Genomic DNA, 25,033 nt, shown 5'->3' on the forward strand with positions numbered 1-25,033 from the left:
CCGCCCTCCGCCTGCATGGAGAGAGCCACAGAATGGCGGAGCGAGAGAAAGGAGCTGCATCCCCGCCCGCCTCACCCTTCCTGGGGCTGCACCTCGCCTCGCCCCCCAATTTCAGGTACCGGCCGCCGTCCCCCCGCGGAACCCTCTCGGGGCTGCCCCTGCCCCCTGCCCGGGGCAGCGCTCCCCATCTGCTGCAGCCCCCGCCCGCACGGTCGCGCCGGCCCCCGCCTCCTCCAGCGCTTCTGCCCCCTCGGCGCGCAGCCCCCCGGCCCGGCCATCCCTTCTGCCCCCCGCCCCAGCCACCGCTGAACCCCACCGCAGACATCGCTCCAGCCCCCCATGGCTGCTCAGCCCGCCCACCCAAGCCATGTTGGCCCTCACCCCACACATACACCACTGCAGCTTCCCAGCCCCCTGCTTGCCCTCGTGTCCCCTCGCACCCCATCCCGCCTCCTTACCTGTCTCATCTCCTCTTCCAGCACCTCTTCCTCATGGAAGAAAAAAGCTTCATCTCTCTCCCCTCCCCAAGAAAAGCCTTTTCCCAGCCCTTTCCTAGAAATCCCAGGTGCTTCTGCTTCCTTGCTACCCCTGTGAAACAGGAACCCCAAGTGAGACGGTGGGAGAGTGCCAGAATTGATCCTCTTAGCAATACCAAGTGCTCCCATCGATTTGGGATGCAGGGGGCTGTGTCTCCTCTGAAACCCAATGAGGCTTGTCACAGGGACTTCCGATGGCGTGGGCCAGGCCAGAGATGCCTGTGGGTTTTGGAGCCTCTGGTGCCTGCTAAGGGTAGCTCTGGCACACGGATGTGCTGGGTAGGTAAGGGAGGAGCCCTGCCCCTGCCTGCAGGTGCGGTGTTCACTTGCCATAAGGGGAGGCTCGCTGCTCCTGGCAGCTGTGCCCTCGTCAGCCATTGCTCTCTGCTTGCCTCTGCCACACAGGGGTGCTGGGGGGAGCTGCCTGAAAAAAGGGGAATGGTACCAGCTGCCTTGCGTGCTGAGATTTTGGGTGGAAAGGAGAGGATGGTCCTCACCTGGGACCACAGCTAAGATCATGCCCTCCTCTGTCAGGCCCAGCCCCTGAGGCTGGGGAACCCATGGGTCCCTGAGAGGAAACAGATGGGTGCAGTCGAGCAAAGGTAGTGCTCAGGCAATTAATATTTGAAGGGCTGTGCTTCTGGACCCCCGTTGCTGGTGGCTCCGGGTCTTTGGCAGCTGCCTCCTATTGCAGCGCTGCCTGCGAGAGCTGCTGGGAGCTGTTGCAACATGGCTGGTGTACCCTGCAAAGCCAGCGATTAAACACTGCCTCTGGAATCATCCACCATGGAGAAGGGGCTTGGCCACTGAGCCAGGGGCTGGAGGCTGAGCTGCCGAGCAGCTCTGGGCCTGCCGCCTGCTGTCCTGGAGGTAGCGGCTGTGCCCTCGGCATCCTCCTGCTCCCCAGCAAACAGCCATGCCCTCGGAGGGAGAATGAGCTGCTGCTTCTGGCTGGGCCTCAGATCTTTGGAAAAGGAGCCCCGTGTGCTGCCAGCCTGCTCCAGGGAAGAACTGACCTCGTGAAGGATGCTGTGCAGCTGGGTGGAAAACTGAGGAGTCAAGGCAGGAGTGCAAAATCTTCCCCGGGCACCAAGCTCAGGGTGTAAGTGGAAGTAAATGCAGTGATGTGTCTGAGCCTGGGGCAGGGTATGGCAGATCAGAGGTGATGTTGTGGTGGGGAGTGTCGTGCGAGAAGGGAGCCGTGCTTGTGTTTCAGAAGCTGGGTTATGTGTCACAGCATGGCTTGTGCATGTCCCAGGTCCTGCATCCCTGCTGCAGGGCTCAGCGAGGGGCTGTTCCCCGCGGATGAGCTGGACCCAGCAGCGATGAATGCGGTTCAGAGTGAAGGCTCAGACCATGGCTGGCAGTGAGGTGAGCACTGCCCTCTGCCCCTGCCTGCTGCCTGCAGGATGAGGTGTTTCAGATTTCTGCCCTTTGGTACATGCATCTGCACTCCCAGCTCTGAGTGGTGACATGCCAGTCCAAGCATTAGGTGATCAGTTGGCTTGAATTGAGAGAGGGCTTGGTCCTGGCCAGCAAGCAGACTGAAGCATTGAAGAGACCAGGCATAGTGGCCTGGCAGTGATGGTTTTGTGTTGTCTGAGAAGAAGTGGGAGGAAAAGGATGGTGAGATAATCCCTCCTTTAGCCAGGAGGTCCTCCAGAGGTATCTGTTCATCACAATGAGAATAACACCATTTTAGGAGACAGCAATTACAAAAATCATTCTCATCCATCCTCCCTTAAGCTTCTCAAAGCCTTGCAGTGTGGTCTGTGTTCACTGGAGCTCCGTAACATCTTTCTCTGGGAAACGGTGTTGCAGCTCCTTGCCCTGCTAAGAAGCTTTGGCTGTGCTTTGTGGCAGGCTTTCCTGTGAGGGGCTTTCTGGAGCCTCTCTGGGTTAGGGGTCCCTCTACCCAGCATTAGAGGGACAGGGAGGACTGGCACAACTGGGGTGAAGCTGGATGCAGAGCTCACAGTGTTGCCTGTCCCACTGTCCCCAGGACTGTGGCTTTAATGTAGATGGAACCTGGGAGGGGTCACTGACTGATCCCCTCTTATCTCCTTCAGCTTTCCCTGATAAAAGTAAAGGGCATCCACCTAGCTACTGGGTAGGAGGACACCTAGGGGAAGAAACCCTTGGGGAGTTATTTCCATAGGTCAGGAGAGAGGGAAACTACTCTACTACTCAGGGAGTGCTGTCAGAAATCACAGCCCTTTGGGAAGGGAGGGGCTCTCTGAGAGAAGAAGTTCTCTCCGTCTTGTCGGGAAGTTCAAAGATGCACCTTCGGGCTGAGGCAAAAATCAGTTTAGTTCTGTGGTTTGTTTTATGTGTCTGTCGTGCTCATCTGGAGCTGTCAGCAAAGCCTGTTTGGAGGCAATGAATGAGCTGGGCGTTGGAATGGGGCTCCCTGTCTTCTTCTGAGGGGAGATGGAAGGGTTGTCTTCCTCTGAAGGAGGGAGAGAGGCGCCTTCTCATCAGTTTGAATAAAGCGTCTCTGTGGCCATTGAGATGGAAGAAAAAGGCAGGGGCCAGCCAAATGTAGGTTAGTTTTATTTTTCCCACCGGTGCTGGTTACAGGATTTGCTCACAGCACCTAACAGCAGACTAGCAGAGCATGGCTTGGGCAGCTGGGCCTGGAGCACCCAGCTTCATCACATCTTTTTGTTTGTCCTGGTTTTGCCCTGCGTGGAAACTCCCCTGCAGTGGCAGTGGGCTGACAGGAGATGGGGTCAAGAGAGGCACAGCAGGCAGGTCTGTGCCTCTCTTGAGGCACAGTCATCTAAAATCTTGAGATTTTAAGGCTGTTCTTAGGACTGTGATCAAGCTGCTCCTGCCATGGGCAGGTAACATCTACCTCTGTTCATGCACCCACGTGTGTACTCTTGCTCACAGTTCCTGAGAATCCAAAGTTTATCAATTCTCATGCATACAGCAGGGCTGCCCACCTTCAGGTGCCTCTTGGCACATCTTTCAGGAAAGCACTCATAACCTGCAAGGACAGGGTTCTCTCGCCTTTACAAATGGAGACAGACTCCCATATATCTGTGATGCCATGGCAATTGGCAAGGGAAGTTGGCCAAAATAACACGTGTAGGTCGTGCTCAGACTTTCACTGCCAATGATGGAGCTGAGAGGAGTCAGAGCTGTTTCATTTTGCTGGTATTTTTAGCCTCTTTGAGAAGCAAGAGAGGAAGGAAGGGGTGTTTCCAGCACAGGGAGCTGAGGTGGGTAATGGAGAGCCTTCGTTGTGTTTCCTAAGAAGTCCTGGAGCATCCATGTGAGAGGAGCAAAGGGCGCGAGTAATACGGAGATAGAGATTCCTTTATTCCTTGCATTAATTGAGGTTTCAAGCAGATGAAGTGCCTCCAGGCAGAGCTGATAGGGAAGATAGAGTCCTGGATGCTGTTCTTGTGAGGCTGAGTGACAGTGACCTCAGTATCATGAGTGACATTCACCAGTGGTGTGGCACTGGTGGGGAGAGAGCTTGCAACCAGTTAGCTCAGCAGGGCAGTCCAGGGCCTGAGCTGGGCTCCTGTGACATCACCCACTTCAACTTGTCCAGGAGCAAAGCAGGTGGTGGGAGATGCACCCATTACTTGAGGCTCCTGGAGTGGGTGTCAGTGAGAGAGCAGTGCTGTGGTGGGTGGCAGTGGGGGTGCCACCCCACTGTGTGTCAGAATGGGTGCAGCTCGTGGGGAGAGGGATACCCTGTCCCCATCTCTGAGTCATGGTGGGTGCCTCTGCTAGAGCTACTTTGGCTTCATCTTGATGGGGTGAGGAGTGGGTCTGGGAGGCATGGGGGTGGTGGAGGATTATCTGAGGCTGCTGTACCAACAGTTTGTCAGCAACACCTGAGAGGCCCTCCTGGGAAAGACCCCTAATTCCTTCACCAGCAGAAGAGGGGTGGAAGCTGGCAGAGCAGCTCACCAGGTATTTCTCTGGCCCTCAGCATGGGTTAGAAGTTGGGGAAGCACAGGAATGCTCCTGCCTGAGGCAGGAGTGGGTCTGGGGGTTAGTTTTGGGCAGACAGGGAAGGGGCAGTGCTGCTAGCACTGCTCTGCACTGACTGGGCTTGTCCCTTGGCAGAGGTGCTCCTCTCAGCTTGGAAGTGCAGCTGGCCATGACGCTGGTCCCGCTGTGCTGGAAACCCTCTGGCCTTTGCATCGGTGCCGGGCCTCGCTCCATCTGGTGAGAAGCCGGACAGATGCTCCTGTCTGTGTCCCCCTGCTGTGGGGGACAGAATGCTGCAAGGGCCGGAGGAGGTGCTGAGGGTTTCCATGATGGGGTTAGCAGATCCCCTGTGCCCACTTTGGGTACTGAGGAGCCGAGTGCTGGAGCAAGAGCAGGAGCCAGGCTGGCTGGCTGGCAGGCAGAGGCAGTCAGCATCCCCAGCAGAGTGCAGGGACTTGGCACTGGCTCAGCTGGGGAGGTTAGTTTTTTTTTTCCCCTCCAGGACAGCTGATTCCATCTATTTTTAATGAGCTTCCCCAGGTTGCGCAGTGAGGATACAGAGCAGCACCGGCAGCCACAGACTGCGACGGGGCAGGCGGAGAGGCAGTGGGCACCCCGGGCTCAGCTGTCATCTCCCTCACCACTCCTCGCAGCAGGTCTGGGAGTGTTTTTTGGTGTGGGAGTGTGTCCCCCAGAGAAGGGGGGTCCTCCTCAATGCAGCTGCCCTTGAAAATGGAGTCGAGCACCGAGGAGGAGAGCTGGCTGGAAGATCAGTGGGAGAAATGGTAGGGGACCGGCTGGGCCTAGGGAAGGGGGGAGTATCCCGCGGGCATGCAGGGGAATGAGGGGGCAGCCCCTTGCTCCTGGGCACATCACCCTGCTCTGTGAGTGATGGCCACAGGACAGGAGCAAACTTGGCATGCAGTTGAGCCCAAAGTTTTCCTGGCTGCACAGGGAGCTGGTGACAGCCAGGCACCAGAGTGACAGAAGGTGTCTGGACACCTCCTGCTGCGCCCCAGCATTGACAGGCAGGGCCAGGGCTGGGGATCCCACTCAGCATCTCCTCATCCCCGAGAGCCTGGACAGGGCTGCCTGTCCCCACCTGGGGTGGGGGGCACTGCCACCCTGTCAGGCTGCTCCTGCAGAGCCAGGGAGCCCCTGGCAGCCCCTCGGCAGCATTGTGCCTCTCACCAGGACCCCGCAGTGCTCACTGCACTCCCACAGCAGGGCGGGTGGAGGCCCCAAGCATTAGCAATGGATGATGTCCCACCCTGGCGACCCGTGTAACCGGAGAAGAAATCAATTTGTGCTTTGAAGGCTCATCATGAGCCTCCTGCTCCGCGTTGCTTCCCTTCCATAGGAGGAGATAGGCAAAGGGGGGGTCCAGTCATCCCACCCTGTGCTGAAGGCTGTGTCCTTGCCTTCCTGTTGTGTCTTGTAGGGGCTGCCTCCATGGGTGTGGTTGTTCCCAGTAGTCTTCACCCCGGGAGACCACTACTAGTGGGGTCCTCAGAAACATAGAGGGAAGATGCTGCTTCACCCATGGGCTTCTCCCAACTCTTTTCCCTCTCCAGAAGCTGGGGCAGGGGAGATGTTACCCCTCCATGTCACTGGGTTGGTGCCACTGCAAGGGGGAGCCCCAAGATGTGCAAGCAATGCTTAAAGTGAACATGGGAGCTCTGCAGGTCACAAAAAACCATTCTCATTCCTTTCTCACTGCACTGCTGGGGACCAATCCAGAGAGGGGTGATGGACTTGGCATAGCCCTTTCATCCAAGCATCTCCCAGCCAGAGGAGCTGGGAGCAAAGGGAAATGGTGGCAAGCAAAGTGTCCATGGCCACTCCAGACAAAACTCAGGGGTCTGAGTAGGTTGGCCAAGGACTTTTGATTTGAGCTCTTTTATTTACCCCTGTGGTAACGAGTAAGTGAGAAGAACATTGAGGTGCCGCTATGGTGAAATGTTTTAATGCTCAGAAGCCAGGATAACTTCACCACTCCCCTGGGGCTCATCAGCACATTTTCAGCTTCTAAAAGGATCTCTCTTCAAAACTGTGCTGTTTTGAAGGGGTGTAATGAGTCTGTGTGGCTGGGGGCTGACAGCCCTAAGGGACCCCTGAGGCTGTGCAGACCAGCTCAACAGCACCTGTGTTCACAGGGATGTCCACAGTCACCCTCGGGGGTGATTTTGGTGCAGAGGGAAATCGCTGCCCTCTCTTACTGCAGGCAGCTGGGCCTGGACATCCCTCCCAGCTGTAGCTCAAGGGCTGGTTGTGCCATGGCTGAGAGGTCTCCTGTGCTTACAAGTTCTGTGGGTCTTGATGTAGTCACCTGTCCCAGCAGGTCCATCCTCCAGCTGTGCCCTGGACACTGCCTTTCCACTTCCTGTAACCCCAGCTGTTGCCCTGTTGGGTGTCTGTGCCCAGCTGGGACAATCCCAGAGGCTCCTTGGGATGGTGTGAGCAGAATGGACTTCCTGTAATGGGGCTGGCTGCACTGTCTGTTCCATGTTCTCTCAATCTCCATTGTCCCTGCTGTCTTTGGTCAGGCAGGGACTGCTTTGGGACATACTCCTTCTGCTTCCCAACAGCTGTGGACCATGCCAAGCCCAGCCATTCGATGGGGACAGACCTATCCCCTCTAGGAAGAAGCTGCCTTCCCAGTCTTTCTTCATAGTAGAGACTGGGAGAGCCTCTCCTGGGGTGTCAGTCCTGCTCCCAGCCCACAGGCATCACAGCACCCTGCATCCTACTGTCCACCACTGGGGCAGTGGGTGACCAGGCCATCTCCACTCCCTCCAGGCTCACTCATGACATCAGCCTTGAGGAATTTGAGGATGAAGACCTCTCTGAGATCACTGATGAGTGTGGAATCAGCCTGCACTGCAAGGAGAGCCTGGCCACCCGGGTAAGTGTGATGGGAATGGGGAGAGGGATAGGAATGAGCAGAATGTGCCAGTGGGGCTGGCAGAACCATCAGCCCACATGCAGGACCACCAGATCCCCAGATGAGTGATGCTTTCTCAAGGAGCCCACTGCCATGGCCCCAATCCCCTCTGCTTGGCAGTGCCCTCTCCTCACTCCAGCACAGTGCAAGTCCTTTTTGCACCAGCCAAACTCAAGGGACTCAATCTCAAAGCAGATGTATTTTGGTTCACACAGTGCTATAGGGGTTAGAGTTTGTTCCTCAGGGATGAGCCCAAGGATTTGGGCCCCCATTTGAGCAGGATGACCAGTGAGCATCTGGCACCTGACAGGCATTCTTAAGAATCAAGGACATTTGCAAGGTGGCACCAAAGGTCCCACCTGGGCTGTACCTCCTGTCTCCACATGCATCCCTGGGGATGCCGCTGGGCTGGCATGGTGAGAGCTGTCCTGTTCACTGGAGGTGTTGTCTCAGGCTGGCTAGCTAGCTTTAGCTAGAGCTGTTCCCAGGTCTTTAGGAGGCTGGAGACCTGGAGGCTGCTGAAACAGGGGTGAAGGAGGTAGCTCTGATGCCAGCAGGCAGCAGGTGGAATAAAGATGGCAGCTGGGAAGCCTGTGCAGGTGTTGCAGCTGGGTGTCCCATCCATATTAGAGCAGGCTGTCAAGAACCTGATGGGTTCACACCACTGTTTGGACTTCCCTAGAAGGCCATGGGGGCAGAAATGTGGAGATAAATTGATAATTACACTGGCTTTGGGACTATGCAGGGTGTTAAAGGAAAAGCTGCGGCCTGAGCCTTCTCACACCACTCAAAGAATCACATACACACCACCTGAGACTTTTAACTGCTGGGAGCAGAGTCTCTTTGTAGCAGGGAGCTCCAGTAAGCTGACAGGTGCCCTTTTTGACCCCTCACTCAAACACACACTCACTCTAAGGCTGACTCCTCCTCCTTCAGGCTCAACCCTAGGCTCCCTGTAGCAAAGCACCTGGCTCAGATTTTATAAAAATAAATAGTTTAGTGGTACAGCACCAGGTCAGCTCAAGCTGGGTGCCTGTGGAGAGGGACTCTGAACAAAAAAAGCCCTGGGCAATTATACTCATGCAACTCATGCACCCACTCTCCATGCACCTCTTGGTCCAGTGGTGATTTTTGGTCTGGGGTCTTCTAACATCTTACTGGGTTCTTTCTCTGTGTCTGTGCAGGCAGGCCATACACTGTTCTTATCTTGTGGAGTTACAGCTTCTGCTGACAGCTGGAGTCTCCTTGTCTTCTGGTTTGTACTTCTGGTGCACCTGCTCGCTGGCAGAGGATGGGGAAATAAAAAAGCCCTAGGCTTGGGATAAACACTATTCAGCAATAACCACAGCAGCATCAGTGTGTTATCAATGCTCCTTTCATAAGAAAGACAAAACACCAGCTACTAGGAAAATTACTAGGAGAATTAACTCAATTCCAGTCAAAAACATCTCTAGGTGTAAACTCACAGCTTGTGTCCCAAGGCTTCAGCAGATCCAGCTACTGATGCTAGACAAGTAAAACTGAGCAAACAACATGTTAGATCACACAGTATTATAACCCTGTGAACCCCTTCTAACTCATCTACTTAAAACTTAGTTATTTAAGCTAAGAACTAATACCTCTGAACAGAGTTTCTGAATTTTGTCAATGTGTTTCATTCTAAAGGACGCAAATGCTGGAGGAGCAGCCAAGTAGTTTGAGAATCATTCTGTACCTCAGAGGAAATACTTCCTCTGCAAAACTGATAAAGACCCAGCGAGGACAGGAAAGGCACAAGAATTTGTCGCAGATTTAAAATTAGAAAGTGAATTTGTGTCGTTTGGAATTCCTCACTGCAGGCAGGACGGTACAGGCAGACCTCATCCTTGGGAGGTGAAGGTGTCTTGCTGTGCTCCTTGGTCTAATTCATGACCTTCCCAGCAAAAATTTGTCTGTTCCCAGATATGGGGCTGCTGCTCAGTATCTCTGCTCCAACTGCAGCCTCCTCCTGCTACAGGATGTTCTGGCCAGACTTCCCTGGGACAGTTTGGGCTTGTGAGCTATGTATGCTGAAGGGAGGGGGCACAGTGCTGCAGGGAAGACCAAGGGCAAACCCAGTGCTGGGCATCCATGAGGGCACAGCCACAGTGAGGGCCTGGCATTGGGAAGATTCTGCCTGCAATAGGTGAGTCAGACAGAGCCTGTGGGTTTGTTGTTGGATTCTTCCCATTACCTGTCCCAGTTCCCCACTGCTGATAGCACCACTGGGCTCAGGGCAGGATTTTTTTTTTTTTTTCTCTACAGATTGGCAGCCCTTGGCTGAAGTTTGGCAGGGAGGGGAAGGGGCAGGAGGGACTTGCATCTCAAGTGCTGCAGCCCTTCCTTGAGGAAGAGGAAAACCGGTCTCTTCTGCCCATTTGAAACAGTTTATTCAGAGGTTTCTGCATCCCTGTGCTACAACACAGAGACCTGACCCTCAGCAGAGGGTTTGCTCAGGCTCTGGGAGCGAGCTCCGTGCCTTCCCTGGGGACAGCTCAGAGCTGCTTTACACAAATGTCCGGGTGCACTGCGAGTCTGCTGGAGTGGGAGGGGGATGCAAAGCTGCCATAGGGGAAGCAATGAGTTATTCATAAACACAGCAAAGGAGGAAGCTTATCATGCTCAGAAAAAACGCCTGCTAAAAATACATCCAAATGGTTTATGTGGGACACGGAGGATTGCCCGGGGAGGAGAACTGAAAGTGGTGACAACAATGGTTGTGAGAGGGGCTTTTCAATCCCAAATGTTGAAGGCGAGAGCCAGGGAGCTTTCCGAGCTGATTGCCATCCAGAGCCAGCTCGGGGCGACAAGGTTGCAGGATCTGCCTGATGGAAGCAGTCAGGCCCAGAGGGAGCAGCGTGGCCGGGCCTGCGTGCGGCGCAGGGCCGGCAGATCAGCAATGGCCGGCGGTCAGCATCAGCTGCCTAACTCACCCCGGGGCTGGCTGGGGGGCGAGTCAGGGATGCTACTGAGTCAGGGGCCAGGGCGTGAGGGGGCCTGCCCGTGGCGAGCACCCAGTGCCACAGAGCAGCCGTGGTGCAGAGGCTGAAGGGTTGGCGCTGGTCACCCCTGCAGGGCCGTGCAGCTGGTGAAAGGCTGCAGGGGAGCAAAGTGAGGTTAAAACAAGCTGCTGGTCACTGAGTCACACCAGAGCAGAGAGCCACGGGCAAGGGCGAAACGGGATCTGGGGAGCACCATGAGACAAGGGAGTCATCCAGCTGCCTGGCAGCGAGTCTCTGGAGAGGTGGGCAGGCACAGTAACCCAACAGGGAGCCAGAAAGCACTGACAAGGAACAAGGGGGACAAATCCTGCCTGAGGGCTGCAAAGGTGACTGCTGGATGGGGGCAGTCTGTGACCTTGGTGAGGTGGGGCGGTCTGGGCAGAGCTGGTTGATGACAAAACCTGTGGCAGTAACAGGTGGCTGGTGTGGAGGTCAACACCCAAACAGAGATGAGTTTTGGGAATTTTTTTGGTCCCAGCAAAACAAAGATGACCTCTTTATGGGCTATTTTAGCAGCTCTTCAGAAACAGTGGCTCAGACACACAGAACCTGCAACTGATGTTTGTGCAAGAGGGAACTATCCACTGACAAGGACCACACCTCATGGAAGGGAGAACCATGTTCTAAGAATGAGGAATAATACCACGTGTGGTTGAAAAGAGCCTTAATTTCAACAAGAAGTCCCGAGTGAATGAAATGAGAAGTGAGATAGGCTGAGGAGAGGGCTCATAGGAGGAGCAGAGGTGTGTTTGGGGCTGTTGAATGGTAAGGCAGGAGGTCAGCTGAGAAGGGGTGAGGGACACAACTCCACCTCACCAATGGCAGCAGTCAGATATGTTGAGAGGGATAGTTGCAATAAAAGCACCAGACTTGGGGTTTGGCCTTATTTTAGTGGCTTGGAAATCCAGGGTGACAAACTCTGGTTTCACCAAGATGGATCGCAGCAAACAAGCCAGGCAGAGGTTAATAGAAGTTTAGTGCCTCATCTGTTTTCCAGCAACCGTGGAAAACAGTTAATACAGGAATGGAAAAAAAATTTTAAAAAAAGAAATACCTCTCTTGGAAATACCAAGAGCATGAGAACAAGCACCCAAAGGGAAAAGAGCCAATGAAGAGCTTTGCTGAGCCTTCATGGGTCTGCATGAAAAGGTCTGAAACAGCCACAAAGATACAGATATGTGAAGGGAAAAAAACAGGGTTTTTTTTTAGCATAATAATATTGCTAGAAATGCCAGGGGCTTTTTCTTGATGTTCAGTGCTGCTGATCCAAGTGTGCTGCTCCCAGATGCCAGCAGGACCCACCGCAGAGGGAAGCAGCTGCCATGAGCCTGCAAACCAGGGACTGGTAGGGAACTGGATGTGTGGGCTGGGAGCAAAGGAGTAAGGTGGCTGCTTGCTCCGTGCCACTTTTCACAGGCTGTCCCATGAAGCTGCCTCTGTGGTCTATGGCCAGCTGTGGCTGTGCCAGGCTGGGGGCAGAGAGGCTTCTCCTGGCACTTTGAAGCCAGCCGGTGGTGGGGAGAAGGGGCACAGTTGTGCCTTCTGCTCAGCCAGTCCCCCTCGCTTCCCTGTGCTCACAAAATGCTTGTCCCAGCTGAAGGCTTTGCCACTCCTCTGACAGTGAAGGCTGTGAGAGTGGGGGAGCAGGGAAGAGATTTGCATCACTCAAGCAATATCTTGTGTATCACCCCACTCTTCTTGTTCCCTTTGCCAGGGAATTAAGCAGCTTCCTCAGGTGGGCAGCATCCCCCGCACATGGGATTCCCCAGGTTAAACCAGTGATCCCAGTACCTCTCAATTGCAGCAGGGTTCATTCTGCTCCAGTCCCCTGGAACCATGGATCACAACATTGGGACTCTCAGAGAGAGACCAGTTGCTGGACACTGAGACTTTGCCATTGTGAGGCACCATGCAGGTGGGAGGTAGGATCAGCAGGAGTACACCAGCATCACATCAGTCCCAGGGACAGGTCTGTAAGGAAGCACAAATGTCCCCATGACTGCACTGGGGAGGAGGTGTGCATCTTGTTTTTATCCTGCCACAAGATTTGGGCACTGGTACTGCTCTCCCACACCCTCTAATCTCTCCCATAGAGTGAAGGGACTCTGCTTTGACATTTACTTGTTCTTAGGGGGCTCTCCAGGCAGCCTGTTCTGGTGTGGCACTATCCTTGCAATTAGAAAGGCTTCCCAATGTCTAGTCCCTGCCCTTGCTTTGCAGATCACTGCAGGTCTCACTCACATGGTAAGATGATTGATTTCTGTGTGGTTTCAAAATCACTTTGTTGAGCTACAGGCCGTAAATAATACCTGCAGTGGCTGTAGTTTTCTCCTAGTTTTTGAACCTGAATGCTGCACCCCTGCTAGGGTGCCCTTTTCTTCAGAATGACAGTGATTTGCTTTTCTGCATCCTTCTGGGACTTTCCCTCAGTGAGTTTTCCAAGTGATTGCTACAGCTACAGGATTGTGGAAGTAGCATTATTAGCAGTCTAGGTTGAATGTCACCAGCTGACTCCAATATGCCCACTTTGGCTAGGTATAATCTATTCAGTTGGCATTTCCCTCCAGTTCTTTCCCCCTGCCTCAGTTTCCATGTTAAAATCCTTGTGATTTGTCACAGACAGAACTGCATAAGTTGTAGCATGAAGGCTAATGCTCAAAACAAGGGATTGAAATGTTTAAAGGCTCAAGAGGACAAGTATCAGTGGCAGTGCTTCTCCAATTGCTCGCCCACTGCAGGACTTCAGCAAGGACACTGGGGGGAAACAGCTCCCATTAGAGCATTTGTACTGTGCCTGTCCTGGCTTTTGTCTGACAGTTCAGGAGCTGGTGGCAACAAGAGCTCTTGGAGTGACTGCCAGAGAGCTGCTGGGGCTGTTTTTTCTCTCATGATTCAAGGGGCATCCTCCATGCAGCTGGAGACATGGAGAGTATTCAGCTGCAAAAACCCACCCTTCCCACCTCTGCCTGCTGAGAGCTTGCAGTCACCACAAACACCTGATAACACGGGCAATTCAACTCGGTGATGCTAAGTTGCCGCCTTTATTGCTGGCTGCAGCAACTTTGTATGTGCAAGCTCCAGTTAATGCAAGGAGAGGGCCTTGGGAAGGCACCCACGGACCTTTAAACACACACAGAGGTGACATTGGTGCCTCTTTGTCCAGCAACACAGCCACAGGGAGTGTGGTGGCTCAGCAGTTGGCCAGGGTGGTGGGATGGGACACCTGCTCCTCAGAGTCCCCACAGGCCACAGTGGCCACCCTGTTCCAAAAGGGTACAGGGGAAAGAGTGGAGCTGCCTCCAGCCGAAGCACAGCCACCACCTGCAGGTGACTGAAGAGCCAGTGTTGGCATCCCTTCCATATGGCCTCAGGTCTCATATATATGCAAATGCATGCAAGGAGTGGGCAGAGAAAACTTGTCCTCAATGAGTAAGACTGGGAAAGGAGCTGCTGGTTCAAGTGGCCATTACAGGGAAGGAGGAGCCTGACTCCTTTCAGAGGTGTGCAGTGAAAATTTCAACCCCGTAGAAAGAAAAAGCAGTAGTAGTAATGCAGTACCTGGGGCCAGAGTGGTGGTGGGTTCTCCTTGTTCCACCTGAACAAGGATATTCAGGTGTGATGGACAAGACCCCAAGTGACCTGCTCCAGGCAGGGAGTAGACCAAGTCTGATCAAACTGATGACATGCTTGTATGAGTCCCACCTGCCAGGACAGGAACCAAGAAAGGGCACGGTCTGCCTTGGAAGGAAGAATCATAGGGCAGCCCAAACGAGAAAGGACCTTAAAGGATCAGCTGGGCAAACCCTGTGTGGGAAAGGGAGTCTGGGTGAGACGATGAGACGATCTGTCACACTCTCTAGTGGCATCTTGAAAATCTCCTGCGACGAGGACTCTACCATTTCCCTGGGGAGGTTGTTCTGCAGAAAGGTTGTTCTCACTGTAAAAATGTCCTCGTTATGTCGACATGAAACCTGGGTGTGCACGTTTGCGTGCTTCGTAGCGAACGTGACGGCTGCATGTACCTACAGACAGACACCTGCCGGGGATAAGGCGCCGGGGGAGCCCCGGCACTGAGGGAGGAAGGATGCTGCCCACGCCTGCCTGGGGAGGCGGGGAGGGAGCGCGGGGCTCCCCGGCTCCGGGAATAACATCGCTGCCCCTTTAAAAGGCAGCGGCCGCGGGGGCCGATGCGGCGGCCCCGGCCCCCCTGCCCGGCCCCGGCGGGAGGCGCGGCGGCCCGTCCCGCCCGCCCGGTGGCCTGATCGCGGCACTAATCCCGGCAGGGCCATGTGAGCCGGGCGGGCGGCGCGGCCCGGGCGGCGGGCGGCGGGGAGGCCAGCCGGCTGCAGGCCGAGATGCTCCAGCTCGACCTCATCGACGCGGCGGGGGACACGCCGGCCGAGGAGCAGACGGCGCCCGAGCCGCTGCAGAAAGACCCCCCGGTCGGGACCACCGAAGTCTACAGGCCGAAGCGACCCACAACCCTCAACCTCTTCCCGCAGGTGCCTCGCAGCCAGGTGAGGCGCGATGGGGAGCTCGGGGCGATTGGGTGGTGCGGAGGAGGAGGAGGAGGAAGGATGCTCCCGCCGTCTGTCGGGGCTTTTGTCTCGGGCGGATGGAGGGAGGGGAAGGGAATAGAAGGGGATGGTGGGGCTCGGTCCGCTGCCGCGGTGCTCGGCTCCGCAGCCGCCCCCGCCATCCGGGTGTCCCCTCCCACGGCCGCTCGCGTTACCCCGGGCCGCAGGGAGCGATGTGCGCGCCCGAGGCTCCCTGGGTGCCGAGGACCCGAGCACACCTTGCTGGGCCGCCCCTGCGCACCGCCGAGCATCCCATCACTGCGCTCGGCGGGGCTTCTTTGAGGGGGCTTAGGCACCGGGTGGGTCCTTTCATCTCTGCTGCCGAGGTGAAGAGGGAACACGCCGGGAATCGTGTCGGCACTGAGATGTGCCCCAGCAGGGTCCGGGTGGCCTGGCAGAGAGCTGTGCGGCGGGGCAGGGCGGGAGCTGCGAAGGGCTCCCGTGGGACGGGGAGCAGACGAGGCATGGATGCCGAACGCGTGAATGAGCCATCGGGGGACCGGGCAGCGCGCCACGGACTGGCGAGCCCAGGGCCGGCACCAACAGCTGGCTGGGCTCCAGCTGCCCCGGCTTGGGGCAGCACCAGCTCTAGGGCAGGTTGGTGACACCAGGTGCCCCATGCCTGGCAGTGGGGATCTGGTGGCCTCAGCTTCTGAGCGGTGGTGCCTGGCAAGAGAAACATTAATGTTAGAACCCCCTAAAAAATCTGAGAGGCAGAAAAGCAACGCCCAAAATGGTGGTCATGAGAACAAGGGGGTACTGTTGTCTCGCTCATGCTCGGATTTTGTAAAGATTTGGGATGGTTTTAGCCAAGACTGCCTGCCCCACACAGCCATAGTGTTACTGTCACCCCTGGGGTGGATGATGTTTTGGTGCCCTGCATGCTGACCCCCGAGGCAGTGGCTGGAGTCCCTTTGCTCTGCCGCTTCTGCAAACTTCACAAGCCCACGCAAAGCGCGCGACGTGCAGGGCTATTTTTGCCACCCTCCTCCATTCAGCTCTGCCTTCTGCCAAGTAGGAGGATTTTTGTCGCGGTGACGTTCAGCCGAGGAGCATGAAGTGAGAGGCAGGTGTCCCCGTGGGTGACAGATGGGGAGTAGTCAGAGCTGGGTGTCACCAGCCCAGCACAGGCAGCTGATGCCAGCTCTCTGCCTGAGGCCATGGGTGGGAGGAGGAGGAGGAAGGCACAGAGCCAAGGATAGGCGCCTGCAGGCAGCTGGCACCGGGGACAAAGGCAGCAGGGCTGGGGAGGTGGGGGGGGCTCCACTGAGCATAATGGACAAAGGGACAGGAGCAGCCTTGTCCCACCCTGTGCAGGGACCCTGAGGAGCAAGTGGTATGTGGCAGCCACATCCAGCTGGGAGAGGTGGGGAACAGCGGGGCCCTCTCCCAGACACTCGGTCCCAACCAGTGCCCAGGGGTGGGAGCAGGTGTCTGGAGAGAGATGGGGGTGGGGAGAGTTGCAGAGATGGTAGGCTGGGGAGGGGAAGCTGATGGTCCCCTTGCAAGGAGATGGTGGAGGCTGTGGAGCTCACTGGGAGGCGTGGGCACAGCTGAGCTGAAGACATGGGGAATGGGAGAGGTGTCTTTACTGCAGCTGGCAATGGAAGCCCTGAGCCAGCAGGGATGGTGGTTCAGGCCTGTGGCATGGCTGGCCAGGTAGGATGGTGCTTTTGGTAGGATCTAGTGAGAGGCTGGCTGTAAGGTGCTTGGGGTTTTTGTTCTGGATGCCTACCTCTAGCCAGAGGCACTTTCTCCCTGTCTACATGTGGTGCCCTGAGGAGAAGACAGGTGCAGGGCATCCCTTGAGGACCAGCCTGAAATCTGTCTCTGCTTGTGTGAGACACTGCATCCCCTTGACCTGCCCAGCTCCCTTCTCCTACAAGTAGTCAGAAGACAGACCATGGCCATGCATCCTCTCTTGATTGCCCAGTTGGGGCACCAGCTGCTCTGCCAAAGAGGGTGTTCACAAGGCAAAGGATAATCCCACCCTCTGCTCCTGTGGGGCTAGGATCCAGAATGGTGATGTCTCAGTTGCTGCTGGGCATTCTATGATCATCATCCCACTCAGGTGGCCTGGAAATGGTGAGAGGAACATCCCCAGCTTCCCAGAGGGCAAGAAACAGCTGTTGTGACTGGCTGGGTTCATCCTCTAAGACTTTGTGAATGCCTCTCCACCCTGGCAGGGCATTACAGACCCCTGAGTGCTCTGGCCCCGTGGGCATGGGTGGGCTCAGTGGGCTGTGCCTGCTGCATTGCTGCCTCCTGTCCCAGTCCAGGCTGGCTTGTGTGTGCTGGCCCCGTGGCACTCTGCACGCAGAGGCCATTGTTGTGACAGCTTGCCTGGCCCACATCCCGGCCCATCGTGTCCCTGGGAAAGGCTAGCAGGGACGTGCTGTTATTTGCCTTGGCACAGGTGGGACTCATGGAGGCCATGGTGGGAGGTTGCCAAATCTCTGTGAAGGGTGTCTCTCCCTCCCCACATGGAGGCAGGGAATTGGCAGGCATAGTTCAGCAGTGTGTGACATGATGGAATTTTGGGGCAAAGGCTTCCTTCAGGTCAGTGGAGAAGCAAAGTAAGGACAGGGCAGCTCCTGTGCTGCTGGGAACAGCTGCGGGTTGGTGATAAGGCCGTGAGAAAGTCCAGGGAGTCCCAGTGGTGCTTTGGTACTTAGGCAAGACCTAACAGTGCAAAATGCTGCAGCTGGGGCAGAAACATCCAGTGCCCCATAGGAGGGGCTGGGAGCATGCAGCCAGGGAGGATCTGGGGATGGAGGAGAGGATGAGGGCTGGCACTGCACCAGGCAGGATGCCACACCCTGTGGAGACAGGCAGGGAGGACTTGTCCCCCATCTGAAGGACGGTCCTCCTTAGAGAGGACTTGGTGCCCTTTGCTCCCTGGGTGTTGCAGTAAGGCTGAGCATGTGTTCCCTTGTGCCCATGCATGGCCAGCCACCCAGGGCTGGGCAGGCAGAGCTCAGCACCCACAGAAACTCACCCAGGCATGGGCAGCAGGGATGGCCTGATCCTGCCTCTCCTCTCCAGCTGTTCAGGATTGACATCTGCTAGTGAACTGTATATGTGTGGCTGTGTGTATAGATTTGTATACATGTACACTGTCTGTGTATGCCCCTGTATACACCGAATACAGATGTCTCCAGAGGCAGGCATTAATCTAACCAGTAGCTAACTGCCTTCTAGGTGAGCAGCAGCACACCTGCTCCTTGGGATTTTCCCCATTTCATTAAGCTGGCTGGTTTGAAGGTAGGCAGGGCTGGCAGGATGGGAACAAAGCATGTTGGCAGGCTCAGGTCTTGAATTTTTTGTCTTGGGACTGTTCAGCTGTGGGCTTCTGCAGCCGAGTTTCCCCTGGTGGAGGAATGCAGCCCAGCTAGCTCCTTGCCCACCCTGCTTCAGCCATCATGCCAACTCTTGCAGCAGCAGCATGGTGAGATGTGGGGCTGTGGTCTCCCCAGGCATCACATGCCCCTGCATGCCCAGCTGAGCGGGGTGCTGTGGACCCAAGGAGGAATGGGTGCTGCTGTGCCACATGCTGTTTACTGTTTGGGCTATAAGGCAGCTTTGTTCTTCTCCTCAGGACACTCTGAATAACAACTCTCTGGGGAAAAAGCACAGTTGGCAGGAGCGGGTGTCCCGGTCGTCGTCCCCTCTTAAAACGGGTGAGTTCTCAGGCTTTTGGCCAGGGTCAGCTCCTTGTGCCCTTTCATGGTGCCCAGGAGCCTGAGGCAAGTGGTGCTTGAGCAGGAGGTTGGGGAAAACATACCACATGGATGCAGGGTGCACATCTGTCTTGATCTCTACAATTACCTGAAAGGAGATTGTTAGTGGGCTGGGAGTTGCTCTCTTCTCCCAAGTAGCACGCAGTAGGATAAGAGGAAATAGCCTCAAGTTGCACCAGGGAAGGTCTAGGTTGGATATTAGAAAAAATTTATTCATTGAAATGATCAAGCATTGGAGCAGGGGAGTGCTGGAATAACTGTCCCTGGAAGTGTGGAAAATTGTGTAGATGTGGTGCTTGGAGACATGATTTAGTGGTGGGCTTGACAGTGTTAATGCTTGGACTTGAGAATCTTAGAGGTCTTTTCCACCTTAAATGATTCTATGATTCTGTGAGTCAGGGTGGCATCCCTGGACACCTTCCCTGTCAGGGAGCATCCCCTCTCTGTGGCTGTCTATGCTGCTCTCCTCTCCCTACAGGTGAGCAGACCCCTCCCCATGACCACGTTTGCCTGAGTGATGAGGTCAATCACCAAAACAGCACAACCTCCACCAAAGACCGGGGCACATCCACGGAGAGCCCATGCCGGCGCACGGCGGCCACACAGATGGCCCCAGCCTGCGTTGCCTCGTCCCGGCCGCCCGAGAAGCACCAGGCCACCAGCCAGGCCCCACCACATGGTGCCAGCATCGTGGTGGTAACGAGGGGTCCCGAGGCCCACCGGGACCGCATCCGCTACCAGACGGATGTGAGGCTGGAGGCCACAGAGGAGATCTACCTGACGCCCGTGCAGAAGAACTCGGACCCACTGGAGACTGACAAGCCGTTCCTGTCTCAGTCCAGTGAGAACCGCATGTCCATCAGCTCTGACATTGACACCTCTGGCTATTCGGCCCTGGCAGGGAAAACCAACCCCTCCATCAGCGAGGAGGACGAGGTGCTGGACTACATGTCCTCCCCTGACAAGACAAACCTGCCCAGGGCCTCCTGTGGTGGTGGGAGTGGTGGCTCCCGGCCAGGGCACAACCTTCAGAGAGCCTCTGTGAGTTCGGACACCAGTGCCCTCTCCTATGACTCTGTCAAATACACGCTGGTGGTGGATGAGAACGTGCAGCTGGAGCTGGTCAGCCTCAAGCAGTGCTACTCAGGCTACAGTGATGAGAGCGACTCGGCCACAGTCTACGACAATTGCATCTCTTCACCCTATGAGTCGGCCATTGGTGAGGAGTATGAGGAGGATGCGCTGAAGCGTGACTCAGTCTGCCTCTCTGAGGACTCCACCCCCGAGGCAGACATCCACTTCTCCAAGAAGTTCCTCAATGTCTTCATGAGTGGTCGAGCACGCTCCTCCAGTGAGTGCAAAGTCCTGGGGGGAGGTGGGCTGGTGGTTGCCTGTGTGGGCAGCCCTGCCTGTCTCTGGTCCATGCTCAGGACATAGGAAGCCACCAGCAGACATCAGCCCTAATTCTGCTTGCTGCAGCCTGTGGCTTTGTACCTGGTGGTCCAGAAAGCATGGTGGGGCTTGGAAAAACTGTATGAGTGTCAGTGGGGGTGGCAGTAGGTGTTTGAGGCTGCATTGAGGCATGCCTAAGATACGGCCATGCTGAGGGGGAGACTGAGTGAACTCACAGGAGGCCATCATCATATTCCTGGCATGCCACACTCCTCTCCAAGCCCAGAAGAGCACTGTTGGCATGCTCCAGCAGGCAGGGTTTCCCGTAGTGTGGCTGGTCCCATGCCTGTGTCACAGCTGTTTGTGTTGGTGCAGGGAGGTCTTGTTCCCAGCAGGGATGATGGGCACCAGCACAGCATCTCCAGCCATGTCTCTCTGTACTGTGGTGTCACACAGCTTTGTCTTGGATGAGCCATCCTGCAGGAACCCTAGCAGATGGCCTGGCCCATGTCCTTCTCTTGGCTGTGATACTGATCCCTCAATGCTGACATGTCCTCCTCTGCCTTTGTCCCCAGGTGCCGAGTCCTTTGGGTTGTTCTCCTGTATGATTAACGGGGAGGAGCAGGAGCAGACTCACCGTGCTGTCTTTAGGTGAGCTTGCAGGCACTGGCAGTGTCCACAGCCTCTATCAGGGGAAGGCTGGTGCTGCACTCCCACCACAGTGGGGCTAGCACAAACTCCAGTTTTTTTCTCGTGTGGGAAGCCCTGGGGAACAAACCTGTGGTCTGTAGCTCGTGCCCTGCCCAGGAGCAGCATTTGCCCAGGCTGCTGCATGGGCAAGACCTCCAAGGACAGTCAGGGCCTCTGAGGAGCAGCTTGGGTGGTGCAATAGGGGATACCCTTGCATTAGGTGCCAGGATGCTGCTGCCTGTTGAGCCCAAACCTCCTCCAGTGCTTTGTTTAGTGTGTCAGGTCCCCATGGCTCCCAGGGCACTTCCTGGGTTAGTGGTAAGTGCCCCAGCAGTGTGCCAGTGAGGCCACCAGCACTGCTAGCCAGCCAGCTGCTAGTGCCTCTCTGCCCAGGTTTGTGCCTCGCCACGCGGACGAGCTGGAGCTGGAGGTGGATGATCCTTTGCTGGTGGAGGTGCAGGCAGAAGATTATTGGTATGAGGCCTACAACATGCGCACAGGAGATCGGGGCATCTTCCCTGCCTACTATGCTATTGAAGTCACCAAGGACCCAGACCATGTAACAGGTACCAAACCCCTGTGTGCAGCCTGCTGATGTCCCCAGCTGGTACCACATCCTCCCCGATGCTGAGCAGTCTGGTGCTGAGCAGGGGGTGGGGGGAGAGGACCAAACTGGGCATCCAGCAGGGAACGATGAGCAGGTTCTGCTGTGATGCTGGGAGTTGGTAGCTGGTGTTGAGGGAAGCTTTTCCTGGGTAGGGAAAAGCACAGGGGTGGGAAGGTGGAGAGGGGGGTAGATCTCAGCCCACACAGCTGGTCACCAGGGATGATCCCTGCCATGCGCTCTCTCTTCCAGCTCTGGCCAAGAGCAGTGACTGGGTGGACCAGTTTCGGGTGAAGTTCCTTGGCTCTGTGCAGGTTCCCTACCACAAGGGCAATGATGTGCTCTGTGCGGCCATGCAGAAGGTAGTGTCCCACTCCATCCCAGGGAGCAGGAGTGCCTGCTCAGCAGGGCAGAGCCTCAGTGGGGAATCATCATCACTGCTCACAGTCCCACAGCTTTGTGCCTCTCTCTACAGATTGCCACCACGCGCCGCCTCACTGTGCACTTTAACCCACCCTCCAGCTGCGTCCTGGAGATCAGTGTGCGCGGAGTCAAGATTGCTGTGAAAGCTGACGACTCCAAGGAACACAGCAAGGTAGTGCCCCACTCCCTGCTCATCTCATCCCTTCCCTGATTGCTGCTCTGAACTGGCTCATGCCCTCTGTGCTACTGGCCATGATTGCATATGAAAATTACGGGTCTCCACGCCATGTCAGAGGGTGTGAGAAACAGCAGCAGCATTTTAGGCCTACAGTTGAGGTCCCCCATGTCTACAAGGCCCCAGCTCTGGCAGTAATGCCAGCTGATGCTCTCACAGCTGCCAGGCATGTCACTGCAGTGGGATGCTGCGAGCTGAGCCATACCTGGTAATCTGTCAGCTGCTTCTAAACCTTTCTGCTGCTATTTTGAGTGGTGTCCTCCAGATCTGCCCTGTAATCTCTTTATCTGGCAAGGGCAGGCTACTGATTAGTATTCTGCATAAGTAGCCTAGTAAAGCACATTGGGATGCTGAGCAGAGGAAAGTGAGGGCTTTGCAGCAAGCTGTTGGGAAACCTCCCTTCCAGCTGAGGGATAGGAGTAGCTCGTGGCTCTGAGTGCCGTAATAGAGCTGGGGTGAGGTTTCTACAAATCTTGCCTATATCTAGAGGATGCCATCAACTTAGCTGCACTTTAGACTTGTATAAATAAGTTTTCATTTCTGGCTGGTACCCTTTGACACCCAGGCTTGAATTGACTTGTTTAGTTCTAAGTTATCCATTCATCTATGTACTAGTGTTTCTGGGAGCCTTTTTAGTGAAGAAGGAGGGCTGTGTGTGCTAGTGAACAGCAGCACTGACTCTAGCCTGAGTACAGTCTGACTCAGGGCCTCTAGGGAAATCCTGCAGGAGCTACTGGCGGTAAAGGCAGCTGAGGTGAGAGCCAGCAGGGCTGCCTGGAAAAGCTCCCTTTGTTCAGGTGCTTGGAACAATCCTGAAACTGCTGCTGGTAGCAGCTCAGGATTAGTCTCCAATTAATTTCACTCCTCAGTCTCCCAAGAGCATATTTCCAGTAGCCAGAGACCAGCTGCACTGCCGGGTGTGGGGAGAAAAGCTCTGACAATTCCCCTCTCTCTCTCTCCCCCAGGTAAACAAGTGTAGCCATTTTTTCCAGCTGAAGAACATTTCTTTTTGTGGGTACCATCCAAAGAACAACAAGTGAGTAGCAAGGAAGTGTAGTGCAGCTCTCAACACTAGTAACTCAGCAGCGAGGCTTTGCTGCCTTCCTGCTCCCTGGGGGTAGCATGACTGGGGCTAGGAAGGAAAGGTTTCCCAGAGCCTTGGTTTGGAGGGCTCTCTGTGAGCCCAGTGCTGCAGCTCTGGACATGGGCTTTGACATGACCCTGGGGTGGCCACCAAGTTTTTTTGGAGGGGTTTCAGGTCCCAAATCCCTATGCTTAAGGGTGGGTACACCTCAGAGATACTGGGGTACCTATGCCTGCAGGTCTGCCGGTCCAGTCACATCCACTTTTTTGCCCTCAGATATTTTGGGTTTATCACCAAGCACCCTGCTGACCACAGATTTGCCTGTCATGTCTTCGTCTCGGAGGAGTCCACGAAGCCACTGGCGGAGTCCGTAGGGTGAGTCCTGGTTGGGCAGAGAAGGCTGGCTTATAAAGGGCAGGCAAAACGAGACAGCCAGGCTGAATCCTGCCATCTCCCCCTACATGTGGGGTTTGGACCTGGCTCCAGGCTGGCACCTTCTCCTCAAATGAGATGCTTGGCTTGAGAGTCAGGGCTGATAGGGCTATGGGCATCATATTCCTGACAGTACTGGAACAAGTCCCAGTGCAAGACTTTGCAGGCAGATGGCTGAAAGTCGTGCACTGGGCAAGGATGGAGACCCTGTGGCTCTGATGGCAGCTCTGGGGCTAATGCAGAAGAGGTCAGGGGCTGGGGGATGTCAAACAGGCCACAGGGTAAGGAGTGAGGGTCAGGAGGATCTAGAATTGCCTTGTGGGGAGGCTGCTGCTAAGCTTTGCGTGGTGCTGTGTTGCAGGAGGGCTTTTCAGCAATTCTACAAGGAGTATGTGGAGTATACGTGCCCCACAGAGGACATCTACCTGGAGTAGGGGCTGGCACAGGCACCTCCTGCACAGCCAGGGCTGCAGTCTCGCCCCTTCCCCGTGTCGTGCATGGACAAGAGCTGCTTTGAGCCTGGAGGAGGAGCGGGCCCGGGGCAGGGCTCCCCGGGGCATGGAGCGCCGCCTCTTTTCGTGACTCCCCTTCCTCGGGCTGGGGGGACGGGAGGGGGGAGGGCTGGACAAATTGTGTTTATTGTACAAAATACTCTTAGTTTATTCTATTGGAAAGGCACCCGCTGGGTGCCCTGCTTGTGAGCAGTTGGTGGGGAGCAGTAGTGTGCTCGTGCCCTTTCCAGCTGCAGGCTGGGGTGACAGCATCTCCTCCTTGTGACCATGGCACAGCTTCCTGTCACATCCATCTGGTGTGACTTTTAATTGCAGTGGCAGGGTCAGTCTCTTGCAGAATGATAACACAGCACCTACAGAAAAAAAGACTCATATGCTGGCTCCTGCCTGGGAGATGGGATCACTTCCCTGCCAGGCCCTGGGGATAGTGCTGCTGGGCAGGGGTGGCAGAGGAAGCCCTAGTATCTCCTCTGCCAGATTCAGAATGAGATGAGACAGCTTTCCCCTGCCTCTGTCCCCATCCCCACCCCTTCCATCTTGTATCCATGCCCTGGGGAGAGAGAAAAATTCCCCTCCTACCTCCCTGCAGTAACTATACCCTCGGGAGGGAAGCCTTTCTCTGCCCCTTTCCCCTCTCCCCCAAGTTGCAGGTGGCAGAGGCAGGGCTGGGGCACCCCAGTTCAGTGGGGCTCAGCCCCTGCACAAAGCTGGGTGTCTACCTGAAGTGGGGCAGGGAAGGGCTAAGGCTGCAGGGAGCCATGTGAAGCAACCGGGAGGTAAAGGAGCTCTCCCGGTCCCTGCAGCCAGTGATCTCTGTGCTTCAGTTGGATCTGCTGTGATGGTAACAACTATTAAATATGATGGTTCCCGAAGCAGAGCTACTGTGATGT

At 55.8% G+C, this 25,033-nt stretch overlaps 1 protein-coding gene across 1 annotated transcript; it reads left to right on the top strand.

Moving 5' to 3' along the window:
* MAPK8IP1 (mitogen-activated protein kinase 8 interacting protein 1) lies at window positions 1-25,015 on the top strand. Its single transcript, XM_021533433.2, has 12 exons — window positions 1-115; window positions 7,290-7,395; window positions 14,738-14,971; window positions 18,630-18,711; window positions 19,250-20,122; window positions 20,739-20,814; window positions 21,247-21,419; window positions 21,710-21,819; window positions 21,933-22,052; window positions 23,081-23,151; window positions 23,476-23,574; window positions 23,993-25,015. Exons 1-12 carry the CDS (start codon window positions 33-35, stop codon window positions 24,063-24,065), a joined length of 2,100 nt encoding a protein of 699 aa, XP_021389108.1. The 5' UTR covers window positions 1-32; the 3' UTR covers window positions 24,066-25,015.
* The last annotated feature ends 18 nt before the right edge of the window (window positions 25,016-25,033 follow it).

This window comes from Lonchura striata, chromosome 6, assembly GCF_046129695.1.
Source record: "Lonchura striata isolate bLonStr1 chromosome 6, bLonStr1.mat, whole genome shotgun sequence".
In the NCBI taxonomy this organism is placed as follows: domain Eukaryota; kingdom Metazoa; phylum Chordata; class Aves; order Passeriformes; family Estrildidae; genus Lonchura; species Lonchura striata.

Bases quoted from the DNA above. Each gene is read 5' to 3' on its own strand.
- MAPK8IP1 (XM_021533433.2), top strand. From the start codon at position 33: ATGGCGGAGCGAGAGAAAGGAGCTGCATCCCCGCCCGCCTCACCCTTC. The intron at 20,123-20,738 runs GTGAGTGCAAAG...CTTTGTCCCCAG, and splicing joins TGGTCGAGCACGCTCCTCCA to GTGCCGAGTCCTTTGGGTTG. The intron at 21,820-21,932 runs GTAGTGTCCCAC...CTCTCTCTACAG, and splicing joins TCTGTGCGGCCATGCAGAAG to ATTGCCACCACGCGCCGCCT.